The sequence below is a fragment of the Eubalaena glacialis genome, chromosome 16 (genome assembly GCF_028564815.1).
Source record: "Eubalaena glacialis isolate mEubGla1 chromosome 16, mEubGla1.1.hap2.+ XY, whole genome shotgun sequence".
Taxonomy (NCBI): domain Eukaryota; kingdom Metazoa; phylum Chordata; class Mammalia; order Artiodactyla; family Balaenidae; genus Eubalaena; species Eubalaena glacialis.
This window is the reverse complement of record NC_083731.1, coordinates 90213449-90234233: the sequence shown is the minus strand read 5'-3', so window position 1 is coordinate 90234233 and position 20785 is coordinate 90213449. Positions and strand designations below refer to the sequence as shown.

Genomic DNA, 20785 nt, shown 5'->3' with positions numbered 1-20785 from the left:
GTCTTAGTTGTTGAAGTTATTTTTTAAGGGCTGAATATTGATCCCTTCTTTCCCTACAACTTGAGTTTCAACTACATACTTAGTATTTTTTAAATGACAAAAACAGTATTGGGACTTGACTGTGTGTAGCGGTTGTTAATAATAATAGCCGTGATAGAGGCAGCCTCTGCTCACCCAGCACATGTCCTCTGTCTGTGCCAAATGCTGGGCCAACACTTTCATGGATTAAGATGAAAAAACGGAGGCTTAGGTAAGTTCAGTGCCAGCCCAGATTCACCCGTTAGTAGTGACAGAGGCAGGCAGCCACACTTAACCACTATGGTAGGTTTTCTTTTGGTTTGGGCTGTAGTTTGAAATCCATTTACAGGAGTGGAATTACCAGTTTTTTAATTGTATGCTGTAGTGGCAGGGTCTTTAATAAATACAGTTTTTAAATTACTAAGCAAAACCTTCAGTACTTTTAAAATTTTTGTAAAGGAAATCCTTTACAAGATGAGTTCAGATTAGAGACTGTTTTCTTTAGTTTTTTGCTACAGTTATACTTCACTTTTCTAGAATGGGTGCCTACTCCCTCCTTCCCTATTTCTTTCACTAAAAAACACTATACAAACACAAATGCACCTGTCTTACTAAGTGATTGGTTCATACTACTCTCAAAATTTAGACATTTTGACTGAAATCTTCTTAAATTTATTTCTAACTTTCCTGCTTTATTAGTGAGATAAGTTTGCTGAAACTTCTCCCGAGAAGTCTTGACTTATAGAATACTGGCTTTATTGGCCCTTTCACTTTACCAAGGCTCTGGTTAAACCCAACTTGCAACTCTCTTGATTTAAAGTTGTTGATGACAGTCTGAATGAGAGTGATTCCTGATCGACTGGTCTGTTTGAGGCTTATTCTTGTTTTTTTAAATTTTTTAATTTATTTGCCTGCGTCTGGTCTTAGTTGCGGCTCGCTGGATCTTCGTTGTGGCATGCGGGATCTTTCGTTGTGGTGCATGGGCTTCTCTCTAGTTGTGGCGCACAGGCTCAGTAGTTGCGGCGAGTGGGCTTAGTTGTCCTGTGGCCTGTGGGATCTTAGTTCACCGACCAGGGATCGAACCCACTTCCCCTGCATTGGAAGGCGGATTCTCAACCACTGGACCACCAGGGAAGTCCCTGAGGCTTATTCTTAATCCTTGTCCTAGTTTTAGGAAGACACTTCTCCACTTGGAAGTGTCTTTTTCTAAGCTATCCTTACTATTTTATAAGTAACTTAAAATTCTAGGCACTAGTAACATTTTGAATTTTTATAAGACTGAAACCTCTGTTTCTTATGTCAGGTGAACTTTCTCCTGAATTCTGTCTTTTATAAAGTATTCCAGTATTTATATTGCTATGACTTTTTGACCTAATCATTGAGTAGTGTCAGTGGACAGGCATATGGCAAAAATGCACTGGTCGCTGACCTTTTCCCACTTTAGCAGAATAGTTGTGCTGTTCGTAAGTTCTTGTGATTCTTTCACTGTAGGGTTAGAAGTAGAGCCGGTAGGAGAAAGTGCTTCGTTCCTCTCGTCATCATTCTGTGCATGCAAGAAACAAACATTTGCTACCTGTGAAAACTGTGATATTTCCCAGTCACCAAAATCTTTGTCTTGTGGAGAGGTTTTACTACAGCAGTATTTAAGACTATTTGATTCGTCAGTTTATCTACTTAAATCTGGGAGCACTGCTTGATTAGGACTTAGTAAGCATCACAAAAGTTAGAAATGGTTTCTAAAATACCCCAAAAAGTGATTGTTGATGCTCTTCACCAGAAAATATACATGATGCAGAAATGGTGTTTGTTCATTAAAATACTTTTTATCATTTAGCATTGGGATACCTTTTTACCGACCATCGGGTATTTGAAGCTAAAAAGAAAAAATGAGGTGCTATTTAACATTCATTTGTGTGAGACACTCCAGACCTTCATTTTTAGTGGACTGAAAATCTACAGACAAGGCAGCCGCTGGTCTGCTTGAGCTTTGATGATTGATGTTACATGACACAGAAGAACCTCTACTGGCCTGTCACACCAACATTTTATTGTTTTTACATTTTTGGTTCTTTTTTTAGGGATAGCTTTTTTTTTTTTTTTTTTTTCTTCCCCAAGTAAATATAGAGTGTCTTAAATGGGCCAGACCCTTAAATGGTCACAGTTTTATGAAGATAGATCATATCTATCTTTTGCTCTTGAGGGGCCTTACAAGTTGTCCATGTATGATCTTACTTTTAAGAGTAGTACCATATAAAAGGATTTTGCTGCCTTTTTTTTTTTTTTAATTTATTTATTTTATTTTTGGCTGTGTTGGGTCTTTGTTGCTGCTTGCAGACTTTCTGTAGCTGTGGTGAGCGGGGGCTACTCTTCGTTGCGGTGCGCGGGCTTCTCATTGTGGTGTCTTTTCTTATTGCAGAGAATGGGCTCTAGACATGCAGGCTTCAGTAGTTGTGGCACGTGGACTCAGTAGTTGTGGCTCACGGGCTCTAGAGCGCAGGCTCAGTAGTTGTGGTGCACGGGCTTAGTTGCTCTGTGGCATGTGGGTTCTTCCCAGACCAGGGCTCAAACCCGTGTCCCCTGCACTGGCAGGTGGATTCTTAACCACTGCGCCACCAGGGAAGCCCCTGCCTTTCTTTTAAAATAATTTTTTATCAATACATATTCTAACCGGCAAACAACTGTGTTTTTTAATAATCATCTGTGTCCCTACTACTCAGCTAAGAGATAGTTTTGCCTTTATTTTAAAATTTGTCTGAGGATAGCTTTTTTTTTTTCTTTTTGAAATATTGCCTGTAAAATAATAAATATATGTACTCTTTTAATGTAAAATGAATTAGAATTTGTGCACCCAAATAAGCTTTATTTTTGAGTGTACATTTTGTGACGTAAACATTTATTCCAATAGTTCCATGGCCCAAAATGGTTTTAAATTATTTATTTTGGAATTGTCTTCATAAGAGTCTATATGTCATGCAAGAAAATTTCTAGTAACGCCTCCTCTTTGTACCCAAGAAAAGCGTGGTGATGGTTCTAAAAGTGCAGGGGTGAACTTCCAAAAGTTATTTGAGCAATGGTTGCACTGTTGAAAAGCTCATGGTTTCCAGAGGTGGTTAGATAGAGGGGGTGATGCTGGGGTGTGTGTACCTTGTTCAGTTGTTTTGTCATCACACCTCGTGTACGGTATTGATTGCCATTCCTGTAGACTGGGTGTTGACCAAGCGGAGCAGGGTGACTGACCCTGATCTGCGCGGGGCAGCCCAGCTTAAAAGCCTGTTGACTTGGTGTGTTGTGATCAGGGTCCCGTTCATTTTCAAAGTTGTCCTAATTTGGATAATAAATAATATGTTTATTTGATGTGTGAAACTATTAAAATGAGTAGGAAGACAGATTACTAGTATACTGAAAGTGCTCAGACTTGTGATATGTGTGGTTTTAATTTTGTTCGACTATTTTTTAGTTATTTTAAAAGTTAACACTAATTCCTCTGTATCATCTAATACCTGTTGTTTGATGGCAAACAACTGTTCATCAGATGGTAGCTATTTTTTATGTCCTGACTTCACTGAATCTGGCCAGTTACTCCAGGGCTGGATTACCCTGGTGCAACTAACCTACTGATTCATTTGATACATGCTAAATAATAATTTCACACAGAGTATTTTAAAGCCTAAAGCCAAACTGGTATATTATTTATTTGCATCAACCCATTTATATTTAAAACATACAGGTTGTAACTATCTTGGGAGTAGTCTAATGACCAGAGGAAAAGTCTTTTTTCAAAGTTATGTGCTAAGGAGCCAGCGTTAGAGTTCTTCCCAGGTGACTGAGGAATTAGGATAGGTAGCAGCACTATTCACAATCGCCAAGACATGAAGCAACCTAAATGTCCATGGACAGGTGAATGGATACAGAAGATGTGGTACATATATACAGTGGAATATTACTCAGTCATCAAAAAAATGAAATAATGCCGTTTGCAGCAGCATGGATGAACATAGAGATTATCATACTAAGCAAAGTAAGTCAGACAGACAAATACCATAAGACATCACTTATATGTGGAATCTAAAATATGACACAAATGAACTTATTTACGAAACAGAAACAGACTCACAGACATAGAAAACAAACTGATGGTTACCAAAGGGGAAAGGGGGTGGGGGAGGGATAAATCAGGAGTTTGGGGTTAGCAGATACAAACTATTATCTATAGAGTGGATAAACAACAAGGTCCTACTGTAGAGCCCAGGGAACTATCTGCATACCCATAATAAACCGTCATGGAAAAGGACATAAGTGTGGAGGTGTAACTGAATCGCTTCGCTGTGCACCAGAAGCTGATGCGGCCTTGTAAATCAGCTGTGCTGGGCAGCAGCCGACGGGTGACCCTGCAGCCACCACATGGGGCCAGCAGCCTGGCTGGTGGCCGGGACCAAGTGGGACGACAGGGAGTAGCTGCGCCGAGAGGAGGCTGCCCTCGCGCTGTGGGGTCCCAGCTGTGGAGTTCGGCGGGGGGCGACCCCGGGGGTCTTTCTGTTTGTACAGGCGAGAGTCTTTGGAATTGTAGACTTCTTTTAAGTTGTTTTACCTGATGAAAGGGATAACTCCAGCCTCTTGTTTGCTAATTATTTCATGTTCATTCATTCAAAAAATCCAGTTCTCATATGTCAGTCGTTAGGAGGAAGAAGAATAAGATGCGCCTCTGCCTTCAAGGCGCTCACGGTACGTGAAGGGGAGGGCCAGGTGGACGGAACCTGAAACACGGAGTGAGACACGATCTCGGGCAGCTGTGAGGCCGCTGTGGAAAGTCGGAGGATAAGCATCAAAGGTGCATTACAGAAGATTCGTCATTTGGCCGAAGCCCTAAGAGATGAGAAATTCAAGGGTCCTAGGAGGGGAGGCAGGTACAAAGATGCAGAGTTTTGCAAGAGCACAGATTTGGGGGTAATGGTGAGAAGTGCCAGAGCTTTCACTTGGAAAGGAGCAGGAGTGACACCGGGGCAGAAATTGGGAAGAAATTTGTATGCACCTGGATTTAAACTCAACCATTTGGGCAGCAGAAGGGCCGGCAGAAGTTTCGAGGGAAGTCATGTGATGAGGTTTATGTTTTAGGAACTTGCTTTTTTGAAGAATTTTATTAGGAAAATTTGGACATACAAAAATGCAGAAGGCTATATCGTGAGACTTGAGAATTCATCACCCAGTTCCGGTCACTATGAGGACTTCGCCATTCTTCCTGTCTGCGGCTCCCACTCTCCCCTTTTACTTGCTGGAGTATTTTAAGGCAAATACTTTAGTACTCCAGATGTCACATCACTCTACCCTGCAAAACTTTATTAGATTACAGACATTGTGAAAACATAACCGCTATACCATTATCGTACCAAAAAAGTTTACACTTGTTTCTTAATATCGTCTATTATCTAATAACGTGTTCAGTTTCCCCCAGCTGTCTCAAAGAAACAAAACAAAACATGTCTTTGTTGACTTAATTGAATTGGGATTTGAAAAATGTCTGCATGTTGTATATCATCGATAATCTCTAAATCTCTTCTAATCTATAACAGCTTCTTCCTCTAACCTTCCCCCATTTTTCCCCATCATGTTTATTTGATGAAGAGACCACATTGTTGTTCTGTAGAATTTCCCATATTCTGGGTTTGGATGAGCACACGATAGCTTTTAACATGTTCCTCTGTCCCCTGTGTTCTTGTGAACCGGTAGCTAGATGTAGAAGCAGGATTGCTCTCGAGTTTATTGGTTTATTTATTTATTTTGCAAGGATGGTCATGAGTGGTGCTATAACACATCAGAAGGCCCATCTTGTCTAGCTGACTCCTTTCCAGTGAGATTAACAGGATCATTGAGATTAGGTGTTTTCAGTCTGATCCACCATTAGAAAACTCACATTTCGTGTGTAGGTTTTAGGAGCCATTGATGATTGTTGCCTAGAACTATTATTTCATTGCAGGTTGGAAAATAGTGATTTTCTAATTCTGACATTCCTTCTGCCTTTATTACTAACATCACTGGGAAGGTGATTCTGAGACGCTGTGGTCCTGACCTGACTCTGGAGTGGGGAGAGGCTGCTGGCGGGGAGAGGTGAGGGGCTGAATTGAGGTGGGGAGGTTGGAGAATTGATGCACATAAGATCGGTGACTGAGCTGATGAAGGAAGAAGTGGTGTCAGAGATGGCTCAGGTTACTGGCTTGGGAACCTAGATAAGTGATGGTGTTATTCAGGGAACAGTTCCAGTTTTGAACACATGAGATTTTAGTTACTTACTTGTCATCCAAGTGAAGATGGCCGGTCTCGCATTGGCAACATGGGTCTGAGTTGAAGAGGGAGATCTGGGCTGAAAATATAGAGTGGGGAGTTGGTGGAGTGTGCAGGATAGTGTTTCTTATTACTGTGTTCCAACTAAGAATCTGATTGATTGTAAGTATTTTGAGAAAATAATTCAGTTTTAGAATTCTTGTTAAAAATTTTTTTGAAGTAATATTAGTCATACACCTAGCAAGCTTCATTTATTCTTCCTCTTTTTCCCCCCTTTTCCCTTTTACCAATGCAGAAAATTTAAGTAAAATCAGGCTATTCTGCTTGGAAACGAGGAGGTCAACACTAGTCTTTAGGAAAATGGTTTTCAAGAAGGTGGAAGTCAGTTGTAAACTCTTCAGGACCGAGGGAAATTTGAGAAGGTAGAGAAGTCTCTCTTACAGAACTTGCTTAAACCAAAGGGGTAGCTTTTAGGTGAGCCTTGAGCGAGTTGCAGACTTTGCCTTTGTGTTCCTGACCATGTGTATCATAGCAGCACAGACCCTCTGCTGCATCAGGACTGGTGATACCTCAGCAGCATGACAGCAGCAGTGCTGTTGTCCCATACACAGCCGGTGCCTGGTGACACCGTGTGGGTTTCCTGGAGGTCCTGGGGTGTCCTTCACCGCTCTCTGTCCTGCATGCGTTTAGTCTCCCGTCTTCGGTTTCCTCTCATCTAGAGCACTCCAGAGCCCTTTGCCCCCCTTTTAAGACTCCAGGCCAGTTGTTTTATAGAAGGTTCTTCACATTGGAATTAGATGAATGCAAATTAATGTTAAATCACGAATAGTATTTTTAAAATTGGAATTAGATGATTTGTAGATTGAGTGTAAACATTCTGGCCAATGTATTCTGTAGGTAAGGTACGTGACATCGAGAGATGAGCCATGTGTCAGTTATCTCATTGCTGATGTTAAATTATAATTATGTGATAAAGTGAGGTGCATCATTTTTTCTCCCCTTTTAAAGGTACCTTTTTCCCTTGTAAAATAGTAAGTAATCTGACAATAAGTAACCTGATAGTAAGCAACCCGATTATAAGTAATCTCTGAGATGGTGAGAATCACTTGTTCCCCAACAACCTCTCATCCATGATTTTAAAATACCTTGTAGAATCTTTTTTTCTTTTTTTAAAATTTGTATTGGAGTATAGCTGCTTTACAGTGTTGTGTTAGTTTCTGCTGTGCAGCAAAGTGAATCAGTTATACATATACATATATCCACTCTTTTTTGGATGTCCTTCCCATTTAGGTCACCATAGAGCACTGAGTAGAGTTCCCTGTGCTCTACAGTAGGTTCTCTTCAGTTATCTATTTTATACATAGTATCAACAGTGTGTATATGTCAATCCCAATCTCCCAATTCATCCCACCCCCACCCCCCACTTCCCCCCTTGGTAACCATAAGTTTGTTCTCTACATCTGTAACTCTATTTCTGCTTTGCAAATAAGTTCATCTGTTCCATAAAATACTTTGAAGAATGTTGCCTTAATTAGTTATTACTGTGGTGGCTTCCAATAATGACTTTCTGACCCTGTTATTCCATATTTTTCATTTTGTATCCCATAAAGAGCAGCTCCTTCCACCCCCTTGAATTTTTTAAATACCAGTACAGACTCATGGGATCTTTTTATTTAATTACTGTTGTTGTTTACATTAATGCTAAAACGGTCCCACATTGGCTCGTGAGAGCCCCTTTAGGCCAGCTCCTGTGTCCTCTTGCTATGTCCCTGTCTGTTTTGGGCACGTCTTTGCTCTCTGGCACAAGGTGTCCCAGTAGCATGTACTTTCCTGCTCTGGCCCTGATATCACCTATTTTCCGGGGAATCCTGATTCTTTTTAGATGAGAATAGAATTTAGAAACCAAGATGTACTTATTGCTACTGGGACATCATTATTTCCAGGCCCTTTAGACAGAGATAAAGGGAAAAAATACATGTTTATTTGTTTTAAGTCAAGTTCACACCGATGTCTGTAATTTCGGTCCATCACCTCAGCGTCCTCCTATCATTCTCACTGTCCGCAGTTCTGTCTCTCTTTTCTTCCAAGAGAACTCTGGTTCTCATCAACATTATATGTACTCATTTACTGAGTCCTACAATAATTAGAAATCAGTTTCAGATTTGCTATGCCCATTCTACTGTAAAATTCCAAATTTATTTGCAGTTCTTTTTGTCCTTACAGTATATTCACTTCGGGTGTTGATTGTTCAAAAGTTACTTGGATTAATTCTTTTTTTCTTCTCTGTGGTTATCAGTTTGATAAAGAGGTTTATTTGTTTGTTGTTAATTAGGACCTGTTCTCCCTGCCTTCCCTTCCCTCCATACCCAGTTTGAAGTACTGCTCTCTAATGACAAATCTGAGTTTCCTTCTCTTATAAATGACTTAGTCTTTTTACCTGATGCCTCAAATTTTTTATTTTCACTGTTTTGTAGAAACCAAAATTCAACTGAGGCAATTTGAAGATCTAATTGGCTTTATCCAATTCATGGATCGGGCAGCATCCCATCTAACAAAGAGAAGGATGCTCCCAGGAGCTGTATAAAAGGGAAGGTTGTTTTTGGCAGAGGAGGTGGGATAAGGAGGTTAAAAGAGTGGATGATTTCAGGCCGGGTCACCTTCCCTTAGAGGGAGACTGGGGGTCTTACTAGGGAAGTTACCTCACTTAGTCCTGACCAGGAAATTCCAGACTGAAGGGTTTAAAATTCCAATCACGGGAGAGGTTAGGCTTTAGGTCTTGGTGGGCTTACAATGAGTGACTACATTTGGGGCCTCTTGGTTCTTTTTAAAGTAGGCGTGTCTTTCGGACATGCTGTTGTCCTTTTTAGGTTAGTTACTCTATTCCTTAGTCTGTTTTTGTTTTTTTTTCCCTTAGTCTGTTTTTTCTTATAACAGTTTAGTAAAATATTCTATCCTAATCAATTTCTGTTGCTTATATTTATGTGAAATTTCTTTTTCTGAGATTTTAGAAGGCAGAGGAGGAGAACAAGATAATCTGTTTAGCTTCATGGCTGCTGGGCAACCTTCTTTACTGTTTTTCGGAGGGTTGGACAGTCTAGCCTTAGATTCCGTGAGGGCTTTTCCGGCTCTGGTTTCGCCCCGCCACCACCACCACTTACGTCTGAATCTTCTATTTTCTTTCTTTCTATTTCTCTGTCCTGCTTTATTTGGAATCTGGTCTCTGCAGCTTCTCACTGTGGGTCTTGTCCCGGCCATCCTGGCAGGGAGCATCCACAGGGCCTGGACCAGCCCTGCACCGTCTGGTGCCCAAAGCTCCTCCCCTTTCAGCTGCTCCCCCCATGGTCACCTGCCAGACTTTTCAGTGATTTCTCCCATTTTCATTGCTGCCTTTGCTTGCTCTTGTGGAGATATTCATGCTACAGAGGTCTTACGGCTATTAGTAGTTTGTCCCTACCAGCTTATATTTTGGGGTTCCTTGGGATACCTGGCCACCTAATTGGGTTATGGATGTCATCTGTGGGGGGCTTGTTTTGCTTTCCAGTTGCTCTGTCTTTGTGAAGCGCTGTAGGAGAAGTCAGAAAGCTTTGCCGATGCCACCACATTCCGCTACCTTAGTACCCTTGGTGGTGGTCTTTTAACTTCTAAAAACACACCTATCTTTTCTCTCCCTCCTTTCCTTCCCCAAGTCATTTAGAAGAGAATTTGGGGAAATGGGAACTGAAAATGCTTTGCGTAGTGTTTTTGTATCTATACAGAGACTTTATTCTAATGGGGTTTTGTTTGTTTGTTTAGAATAGGAAAAGATATTTTCCAGAGGAGATATTTCAGATTCTGCATTACACAAACCAAGTCAATTGGGGAAGTAAGATTTCTTTGCAGTCTTGCTCGTTTCTTATGTAAACTGTGAAATGTAACAGCAAGTTTAAAGATATTCTGGGATCCAAAGTCTTAAAAAAATCTTTGCGTTTGGGTTTGTAACTACTATTTTGGCATCCAGTAAAGTCTGTACAAATTACTTCCTTGGTGTTTCTGGAAATTCTGAAGTTGGAATCATGTGCAACCCACCATACATATGACTGTTGGGACCTGCAGCAGCGTTGACATTTTCTGTCCCTCTATGTTTATCTGTTTCCTTAAAATGACCCTTTTCGTCACCACCAAGACCTATTTGTTAAATCAGAAATATAAGTAATATTGTACAACGTTAAGTCACATAAGTAATTTTAAGGAGTTGAGAAACTGCTTGGAGAAAAGAATTCCTACCAGATTTCATTAGTACTACTGTTCAAAACCTTTTAAATTACTATGTTAATGAGTATTTAAATCTTGTTTATACTTTATAGAGACTGCCCTTAAATAATGACATATTTGAGGCAAACTCTGATAGTGATCAGCAAAGTGAGACCAAAGAAGACACTTCTTCAAAGAAGAAAAAGAAAAAACTAAGGCAAAAAGAAGAGAAAAGCCCAGATGATCAGAAAAAGAAAAAAGCAAAGACTGGGAAACTAAAAGATAAACCCAAACCAGACCTGGAGAGCTCCTCTGAAAGTTTGGTTTTTGATTTAAGGACAAAGAAAAGAATTTTGGAAGCCAAAGAAGAATTAAAGGAGTCCAAAAAGCCCAAAAAAGATGATATAAAAGAAACTAAGGAGTTAAAGAAAGTTAAAAAGGGTGAAATAAGAGACTTAAAGACTAAAAAAAGAGAAGATTCCAAAGAAAACAGAAAAACAAAAAAAGAGAAATGTGTGGAATCTCAGGTGGACTCCGAATTGAGTGTCCTTAATGATTCCCCTTTTCAGGAAGAAGACAGTGAGGATTTACATTCTGACAACAGAAACGAGAAGCAGCCAATTAAAGCTGCCAAAGATAAAGCAGAGCCCGAGGCGATTCAAGATACTATTTCTGATAAACAGCAGGATGGCACTGTAAGTGCTGATGAGGATGATGTCAAAGCAAAGAGGAAAAAAAAGAAACTGAGAAGGACAGAGGAACTTAAAGAGAGCAAAAAGCTAGAAAACAAGAGCCTCTCAGAGAAGAAAAATACACAGAAAAAGCAAAGGAATCCAGACAAAGGCCGAAGTAGCGCTGAGTTCGATAAGCCAATGGCTGCCTCCTCCCCAGCACAGAAGAGCTCCAGACCATGTGTGGAGGAGAGAGGCTCCAGGCCCGCAGACTCCCCGGGGGAGGTGAGTACGGAGGTGAGTACTCGGGGCAGGGTGGAGGGGATGGTTTGATCTGATTGAAGGACTGTAGCTTACATCTTACACAACACACAAACGTTCAGATCAAGCTAGCACTCTCGAGTGGTCAAGAAGTTTCACAAATAATGAAGAGGAAACGGTAAAGCCGCAGCAGACCAACCTCATTTTATCGCACTTCACGGATCGTGCCTTTTTTACAGATTGGAGGTCTGTGGCGACCCTGCGTCGAGCAACTTCATCAGCGCCATTTTTCCCACAGCATCTGCTCACCTCGTGTCTCTGTGCCACATTTTGGTCATTCTTGCAGTATTTTAAACTTTTGTTTTTTGGCCACCCCACGCGGCATACGGAACTTCCCCAACTAGGGATCGAACCCGGCCCCCTGCAGTTGAAGTGCAGAGTCTTGACCACTGGGGAAGTTATTACTGTAGGTGTTACAGCGTTTGTGATCGGTGATCTCTGATGTTGCTATCGCAGAAAAGGCTGAAAGCTCAGATGATGGCTAGCATTTTTTAGCAGTATTTTTTTTTTAAGTAAGGTATGTACGGTTTTTTAGACATAATGCTGTTGCACACTTAATACTATAGTATAAACATAACTTTTATATGCCCTGGAAGGCAAAAAAAAATTGTGACTCACTTTATAGTGCAATATTCGCTTTATTTGCAGGGGTCTGGAATCGAACCCGCAGTATCTCTGAGGTGTGTCTGTGTACGAAGCTTTTCTACCATTAGGGAGGTAATAGTGTATCAGGAGGAAGAAATTCTCCTCTTCCTTCTAGGTTCGTCTGGCTGGTCTAGAATTGAATTGACATGAGACAGATGAACAGGGGGAAAATCAAACAGAAGTTTAATAACACGTACGCATGGAAGAGACCCAGGAAAACGGAGTAACTTGCCAAAACGGACGAAGTCCTCACCTCATGTACCGTCCTCAGCCAAAGACCAAAGAGGATGTTGAGGATGGGGGAGCAGTTAGGGCCAGCGACCAGACAAAGCACAGTAGACAAGGGCTGGGGCGGTCACACAGATGGAAGTCCTTGCTGCTCCACTGATGGTCTCTGGAGGTTTAGGAGACACCCTTACAGACGGAGATTTCCCTTACAGATGCAAATGTTTCTCACAAGAGGGTAACTCCTACTTGGTTTTCAGAGTTTTCCCCATGCCTGCTGTTTCTTCAAAAATAACCAGCTTAAAAGAAGTAATACGCCCAAGAGACATATTTGGGGAGGCAAATTCTGCTCCCCTACAAGCCTGATTGGTGAAAGGCAGTAATAAATGCTGATCGTACAGCTTTTGAACCACCCCAGCAGTCTCCAGACTTGCTTTCTTTTGGACTGACTGCAACTAGAAAATTGGGGGCTAATTTGCGAACAAAAGTCAGGGGTTTTTAGAGGAACTCAGCTACTCTGTAGCCTTGTGAAATAAAGCTTATAGCTTCGTCAGCTTATTTTATTAGCTTTTCACATCCTACTTGTATGTTCCCCCTGTTGTCTCAAGACTATACCACCTGTGGGACTTGCCTGGCGGTCCAGTGATTAAGACTCTGCTCTTCCAGTGCAGGGGGCATGGGTTCGATTCCTGGTCGAAGAACTAAGATCCCATATGCCGTGTGGCGTGGCCAAAAAAAAGAGAAAAGAATATAGCACTTTTTCCTCAAATAATAGCACAGGGTGCGCTAACTTTCTGAGTCTTTAAATTCTTGCAAAGATATATTTAATAGAGCTTATCTCACTATTATAAAAATAATTTTATGTTTTATTTTTAATAAAAAATTCTTCAAAGAGAGTGAGGAAACTTGTTGGGTTTTGAATATGATATTTTGTAAGTTGTCGAGGTTGAGGGGTAAACCTGACTGAGGGAGCAGCTGATGTGAGGGCAGATGTAGTCATCAGGGGCCACGTGCACAGTGCACAAAAGGGGGGCCTGACGCCAGGAACCTGTTTTCCCGTTTTCAGAATCGGTGTCAGCTCTGTCTGTTCTTGTTTTGGGTCTTACATGTGTCTTTTTCAGGAGAAAGAGACCAAAAAAAATGAACCCAAAGAAAAATACCCGAAAAAGCATGATTTGGACAAGGAAGAAAAAGGCCGAAAAGAGCCCAAGGCATTAAAGAGTGAGTGTGAATACTGACATTTGTCATTTACATGGATCTTTCAGACAAGGAGTCTAGTTCGTTGTGAAGACACTCTTTTCTAAGCTGCAAGGTCACAGAGCTAGAAAATTCGTTCACTGGGGAATTTAGAGCCTTATGCTACTTTTTGTTTACCAGTTATCTTAGTTACATAATAATTTATATTATTAATATAATTAACTCCCCCCCTTCTGTTCACCTTGTTCTTTTTCCTTTTGGGTATGAGATAGAATATATTATCTTTATTTTTATTTATTTTTTTTTACTGAAGTATAGTCAATTTACAATGTTGTTTTAGTTTCAGGTTGGGAATACATTATCTTTAGAGAGATAGGAGATTAGTTATGACAGAAAAGTAAATAAGTATCTCTTTTATAGTAGATGCTGAGATAAACTACTGTTTAATATATTTATTTATATATTTATTTAGCTCTGTGTCATTTGTATAAATATAATGAATGTACATTTGATCACATCAAGATATAGCTCAATTAAGAATCCATAGTGCATATTAGTACTGGAACAAGTACTTTATAAAACATTCACCATTACAGTGTTTGAATAAAACTGGATATTTTAGTTCACACACCAGAAAGTACTTGGAACACATGTTCTCGTGGAAGCAGTGATTTCTAAGAGATGGATGATTTCTTGTGGGTTTTCTCCCAAAAGCTGTGTGTAACTGAGGTAATATTAAAAGTGGGTTTGGGTTCTAGGCCTCAGTGTAGACTTGGCAGTAAGCCTCAGGCTGAGGGGCTCTGGGAAGGAGCAGCCGGTGCTTTGATGGGTTGTGTGCAGGTGAGTATAGTGTAAAGACTGTACCTGTTCACAGCGATGCAACAGTTTCAAGCATCTATCCTTTAAAAAGTGATTGGAGATTCAAAATATTGTAAGATTAGAACCAGTTAATAACTTCTTCTTCGTCCAAGTATCTTATCTGGCAGTTTCAGGTACGTTTTTACTGTGAATGTTTAGTCTTAAAGGACTATTCGTTAAGTTCATAAGGGCACTCCAGGGAGTCTGATTTTCAGTATCCCTGAAACTAAAACCTGTCTGCTTCTGATCCAGGCCTGGTGGGGTGATGTGGCCTCACGGGCCTCACTGTGTCTGCCATTTTCAATATGCATAGTCTGTTGACCGTAATCTTGCTGCTTATGTGTACCTGCGCTTACATCTGATGCTTGGCACCCAGCCTCCTGGACAGAAATAAAGCTGGGTTGTTAGGTATACTTTGGAAGTGTGCCAGAATTGATGAACGTGAGAGTCCTTACATTGCAGTATGCTGTGGTGTGATGGCCTTCAGCATCCTCTTCATACAGTAGCTTGGGAAAATGCCAGAATTCAGCTGCCATCAGATTTAAATATGAAAAAAAGGACTTATCTGCAGAAAGTAATGGAAAGAATGGTTAACCCTTTTATCTCTGAACATTGAATGAGATAAATTTCTAGCTGCTGTTCTGTATTTTTGTTATGGGACCAATGTTCTATATAAATAATTAGGATGTCACCATTTAATACTCAGAGTTTAAATATGTCTGTAACAATCAACCTCAGTACTGTCACTATACAATATTACCTTCTGCATATGTCATTCTCTTATGTCAGGTACCTTTTTTTTTTTAATTAAGTATGTCTTTTTTTTTTTTTGGCTGCACTGGGTCTTAGTTGCAGCACGCAGGATCTTTAGTTGTGGCATGCAGGCTCTTAGTTGCGGCATGCGAGATCTAGTTCCCTGACCAGGGATCGGACCTGGGCCCCTTGCGTTGGTAGCACGAAATCTTAACCGCTGGACCACCAGGGAAGTCCCCAGATACTAGTTTTTAGTGAGGTATCTTTAAGGCACATAGTAGAAAACAAAATTGGTAAATTACTTAAGTTCCTTTCACTGTGATTTGGAAACAATAAATCTTTATCGAGTGAGAGCCTTTTTTAGACTAGCTTTTTTATTGGAAAAAAAAGGTTCAATTTGTGTTGGTAAGGACTGCACTCATATTTAATAATGCTTGCTTTTCCGCTGGCCACACCATTTTGAGCATTAACCAGAGTACCTGTACTCTTAGCAAACTGTAGTTTATCACAGGTATTTAAACTATTCGAAACAAGCCTGTGCAGTTCTTGAGGAAGATAAATGAGAAGTGACTTAAGAGTGCTACTGAGATGTCCCTATTTAACATGAAAGGATTGAGTAAAAAAACCTATCCGCTATGTACCCAGAGTTTATCATAGAGTTTTTCTCATATCTTTAGTTAAAAGCGAGTGGATTTCCACAGGCGTCAGGTGCAGTGTTGCCAGGCCACAGTCAGCGTGCTGACACCCTTCCACCCCTCCCACTCTCCGCCAGAAGTCCTTTTTGTACAAGGTTACCTTCAGGATACAACTGGAGGCAGTTGTCTCAGCAGAAGGACAGCTGGTGGTGTGGCTAGGATTATTCTGAGGCTCGCTGTCTGCAGTGGCCTTTGTCAAAGCTGGGAGCGGTTCAGAGCCCCAGAAGAATAACCATTCACTTTGGACGTCCTTTCTGAATATGGAGCAGCCAACAGAAAGACGAATGGAAAGAACTTCATGGCTGTGGTAGTCAACCTGACCAGACTTTCTAACCAAGGCAGATATTAGTAAGAATTAAGAAAATATCTGTTTTTTTAACACTAACCCAGATTTTCTTTTGATTACAACAGAAATTTGTGACTCATTTATTATCAATTTATTTTTTTCACTAGCATTTAAGGAAATCAGAAATGCATTTGATTTATTTAAATTAACTCCAGAAGAAAAAAATGATTTTCCTGAGAATAATCGGAAAAGAGAAGAAGTACCACCAGATTGTAAAGTCACAGAAGACCACAAGACCAAGGAAAACAAGCAGTTACTTAAAGAAAGGAGAAATACGAGAGATGAGACTGATACATGGGCATATATAGCTGCAGAAGGTGGTCAAGAGGTCGTGGACAGTATGTCCCAAGCGGACGAGAATTCTGGTAGGTGTGTCCGTAGTCATTCTGCAGAGCGTTCTCTGTTCTGTGCACTGAGCTGTCTCCCTCACCTTCCTCTCCTCTCCCACGGTCATTCTGATCTCAGGATGGAGTAGAAAACCATTTGAATCTCCTGAATAAATAACATTTTATATTGAAGACTTAGATTATTCTGTGATTTCTGAATTGATCAAAAATTGATCTAGTATGCTCAGCACATTTAGAAATTATACAGATTTCTGGTTTCCTGCCTTACCTACTCTTGCCAAGCAGTCTGATGGTATATCTTACTAGATTTCTTTCAGAAAACTATCAAATACAAACTTATTTGTATTCTTTCCTTTTAACTTTGCAGTAAATAACACTTACTAAATGAGGTTAGATTGTAAGTGCTATCCTGAGGATACCGGAATTAGCTGAGGAGGGGGGAGGGCCATGTATAGAGTACATAGGACAGTAGCTGCGGAGAAGAGTAATAAAAGGATAGGACAGAATAAACAAAAGAGGTTAATCTGATAAATTTTTGTATAACTCGTGAAACAGTTGAAGAGAAGTTCCGAAATATTTGGGGTATATGGCAAAGCAGGTAGCTTGGGGGCCCTATTACTGCAGAGCAACTAGGCTCTGGGATACAGACAAGACAGGCCTCTGGCACATTGTGGAGCTTGCAGGAGGCCGGGACGGTGCCTTGGGGCGCGGGAGTGGGGGGGGGTGGGTGGTGGTGGGGGAAGTGGGTTGCCCAGAGGGCAAATACCAAATAAGCAGCACAGCTGTTGAGATACCAAACAATAAAGACTAGGTCCAGTAGGTGTTGGTCCAGCCACCTGGGGAGCTCCTGGGTGAAACCTGAAACTAGCCCCGTTCACAGAGGGCAGGGAGAGACCCAGGAAAGAGGCAGCCACTCTAGATGGGGAGGTGGCAGGCTGCACTAGCAGGGAACTTCCGGGAGGCCCGTCTTGGGGGCCGCAGGATGAGGAGACCTCGCGCCCGCCCAGCAGAATCTTAACAGTTCACGAGGAGGCCTTAGTTCAGTCCAGGTGGTCTTAGCAGCTTTTACTCTCTCCAGGCTGTGTCCTTGACACTGTTTCTACTGTGGGAACAGTGGGCACAACATACAGCCCAAGGAGAGAGGAGGATGTGAGGGGCCCCCTCCTGGCCGGGGTGTGGGCGGTGAGCACCTCGGACCTTCTCCCACAGTGGAGCGTTGGTAAAGCCCAGAAGCTGGTTCATTGAAAGACTAATAGAATAGAGCAGCCTGGGGCACCGTTAGTTAAGGGAAAAAAGAATGAAGACTTAAACAGTATTTCCAGGGAAAAAAGAGACGCCATTATAGATGGCGTCCAGATTAAAAAGATAAAAATTCTATGAGCATTTTCTTACCATAGATTTGAAAACTGATTGAAATGGGAAATTCCTGGAAAGATACAGTTTAACAAAACTGACCCAAAAAGAAATACAGAAATTGGATAGTCTTATTACTATTAAAGAATGTGAAACAGTAATTTAAAATAGTCTTACAAATTTAACACCAGGCACAGATGATTTCATATGCAAGAGTTCACCAGACTTACAAAGAAGTCTTCCCGAAAGCAGGTGGGTTCTGGGAGCCCATCATCACTTCAGTCCCCAAACCAGACAGAACTGTTCAAGGAGGGGAAAGGACAGGGCAGGCTCCACTCACTCACGAACTCAGATGTGGAAACTCAAGTGAAACAGGAGCAGATTGAATCCAGCCACTTGTAAACACATAACCTCTTATGATCAAGGTGGGTGTTCCCTAGGAATTCAGTTGGTACAGGGAAATTGATTTAATAATCTTGGTTTTTAGAAAATAAAGCCTAGCAAGGGAGCTTTGTCAATCAGTAAAGAACATTAAGCGTTTGGCAAACATCTTTTGTAATGATGAAACATTGGGAACATTTCTTTTAAATCAGAAACAAGGGACTTCCCTGGTGGTCCAGTGGTCCGGTCTCCCACGCCTCCACTGCAAGGGGCACGGGTTCAATCCCTGCTCCGGGTTCTAAGGTCCTGCATGCTGCATGGTGCGGCCAAGAAAAAATGCAAGGGTGCCTTCTATCCCAACTTTCATTCAAATTATATTAAGGTCCACCCAGCACAGTAAGACGATGAAAATGAAAAACGTGAGCATTGGAAAAGAAGCCCCGTGTCCCCCACCCCACAAAAAAGCTGTTATCAGATGGTATAATATACGTAGAAATCAAACTTACTCTATAAAACTGTAGTAGGAGGTATACGCTGACTTGGCACAGGGAAGGTAGATTAGCAAGTCGCCAGAGCAGCAGCTTGAGAATCGGACGCTTGCAGATCTAAGAACCAGACAGGTTGACTAGTGGTGACACATCGTGGGGAGGTCTCAGAGCAGGAGAAGGTGGGGGATGGCCCGGCTCAAAAAGAGAGGCGTCTCCCTCCATCTCCATGAGATGAGGGCAGCTCTTCCTTAACTGAGTCTATTGAAATGTTAATCTCTTCCAAAAACACCCTCTCAGACACAGCCACAAGTAATGTTTTACCACCTCTCTGGGCATTCCTTAGCCCCGTCAAGTTGACACGTAAAATTAGCCATCAGAGATACCAGTTTTTATAAACCTGAGAAAAAGCAAAACTAACGGGACATTTTTTTATGATACATATATTTTGGCGAGGCTTTTTTTTTTCTTTTTTCTTTTTTGGCTGCGTTGGGTCTTTGTTGCTGCGCGCGGGCTTTTTCTAGTTGCAGTGAGCGGGGGTCACTCTTCGTTGTGGTGCACGGGCTTCTCACTGAGGTGGCCTCTCGTTGCGGAGCACGGGCTCTAGAGCGCAGGCTCAGTAGCTGTGGCGCACGGGCTTAGTTGCTCCGCGGCATGTGGGATCTTCCCGGACCAGGGCTCAAACCCGTGTCCCCTGCATTGGCAGGCGGATGCTTAACCACTGCACCACCAGGGAAGGCCCTTGGCAAGACTTTTTAAAAAGAAAGAATGACAGACTGACTGCTGTGTTTGGGGTGGGGAGGGGCAGATGGGAACAGACCATGTCCTGCACTGGTTCTGTGTTCAGGTAAGTGCTGTGTTCACAGAGGCTCACCTTGTAACATACATTCTTTTAGTATATGTCTAATTTTTTATTTAAAATACAGAAAAAGTTAAAACTGCCAGATGTTGAGTCAAGGTCCAGTACTTGGTAGGAATGAACAGAATGAACATAGGATTTAAACCGGTTGGCTGAGCTGCCACATAACCCTTCTGGCTGCTGTAGCTGTGTAAGCTGGAGGTGTTGTCTCAGTTCTGGGAGCCCTGGTCTGTGCTGCTTCCCCATCTCCCTGTGTCGTTGCCCTGGAGTGGGGGGCCCAGCTGAGGACTCAGATACATGTCAGTGCAGACACGGCTTTCCTCATCCGGGACGCGTCTCCCTCACAGATTATTGGGTATGGATTGAACGTATTGATTCATGAGTTTGACACTCCTTTCTGAATGTTAGCTGCTTTTTTTTTTTTTTTTTTTTTTTAAACATCTTTATTGAAGTATAATTGCTTTACAATGGTGTGCTAGCTTCTGCTTTACAACAAAGTGAATCAGTTACACATATACATATGTTGCCATATCTCTTCCCTCTTGCATCTCCCTCCCTCCCACCCTCCCTATCCCACCCCTCTAGGTGGTCACAAAGCACCGAGCTGATCTCCCTGTGCTATGCGGCTGCTTCCCACTAGTTATCTATTTTACATTTGGTAGTGTATATATGTCCATGACACTCTCTCACCCTGTCACATCTCACCCCTCCCCCTCCCCATATCCTCAAGTCCATTCTCTAGTAGGTCTGTTGTTAGCTGCTTTTACTGTGTCCACTACGGTTGTTATTCAGGAGGTGAGGTACAGCAAGCATATATGCGACTTACTCAGAGCCATGCATGTAACGTGGAGCAAAGAAACAAAGGCTGTGCTGTTTCTGTGATGGGACGCTTTTAAATCCTTTAACTGTTTTTTTTTTGAAGTATAGTTGATTTACAGTGTTGAGTTAGTTTCAGGTGTACAGCAAAGTGGTTCAGTTGTACATACATATATATATTCTTTTTCAGATTCTTATCCATTATAGGTTGTTACAAGATACTGAATATGGTTCCCTGTGCTATACAGTAGGTCCTTGTTGTTTATCTATTTTATATATAGTAGTTTCTATCTTTTAATCCCAAACTCC

At 41.6% G+C, this 20785-nt stretch overlaps 1 protein-coding gene, 1 non-coding gene and 1 pseudogene across 4 annotated transcripts in view; 2 read left to right on the top strand and 1 right to left on the bottom strand.

The window, feature by feature from the left end:
* The window catches only part of MPHOSPH8 (M-phase phosphoprotein 8), a 61076-nt gene that overhangs the window by 14122 nt on the left and 26169 nt on the right, over window positions 1-20785 (top strand). For 2 of the 3 annotated variants that reach the window (XR_009697552.1, XM_061171119.1), the window contains exons 3-5: window positions 10638-11492; window positions 13508-13607; window positions 16343-16600. Coding sequence is in view for 2 of the 3 variants with exons in the window: in XM_061171119.1 (XP_061027102.1) it covers window positions 10638-11492; window positions 13508-13607; window positions 16343-16600 (1213 nt within the window). In the remaining variant the exon portion in view is untranslated. The remainder of the gene's footprint in view (window positions 1-10637; window positions 11493-13507; window positions 13608-16342; window positions 16601-20785) is intronic. The other variant, XM_061171120.1, reaches the window with a different exon arrangement.
* LOC133076658 (protein kish-A-like) lies at window positions 14708-14947 on the top strand (annotated as a pseudogene).
* On the bottom strand, window positions 15354-15426 carry TRNAG-ACC (transfer RNA glycine (anticodon ACC)). The gene has a single exon. It is a non-coding gene; the product is annotated as a tRNA-Gly (tRNA).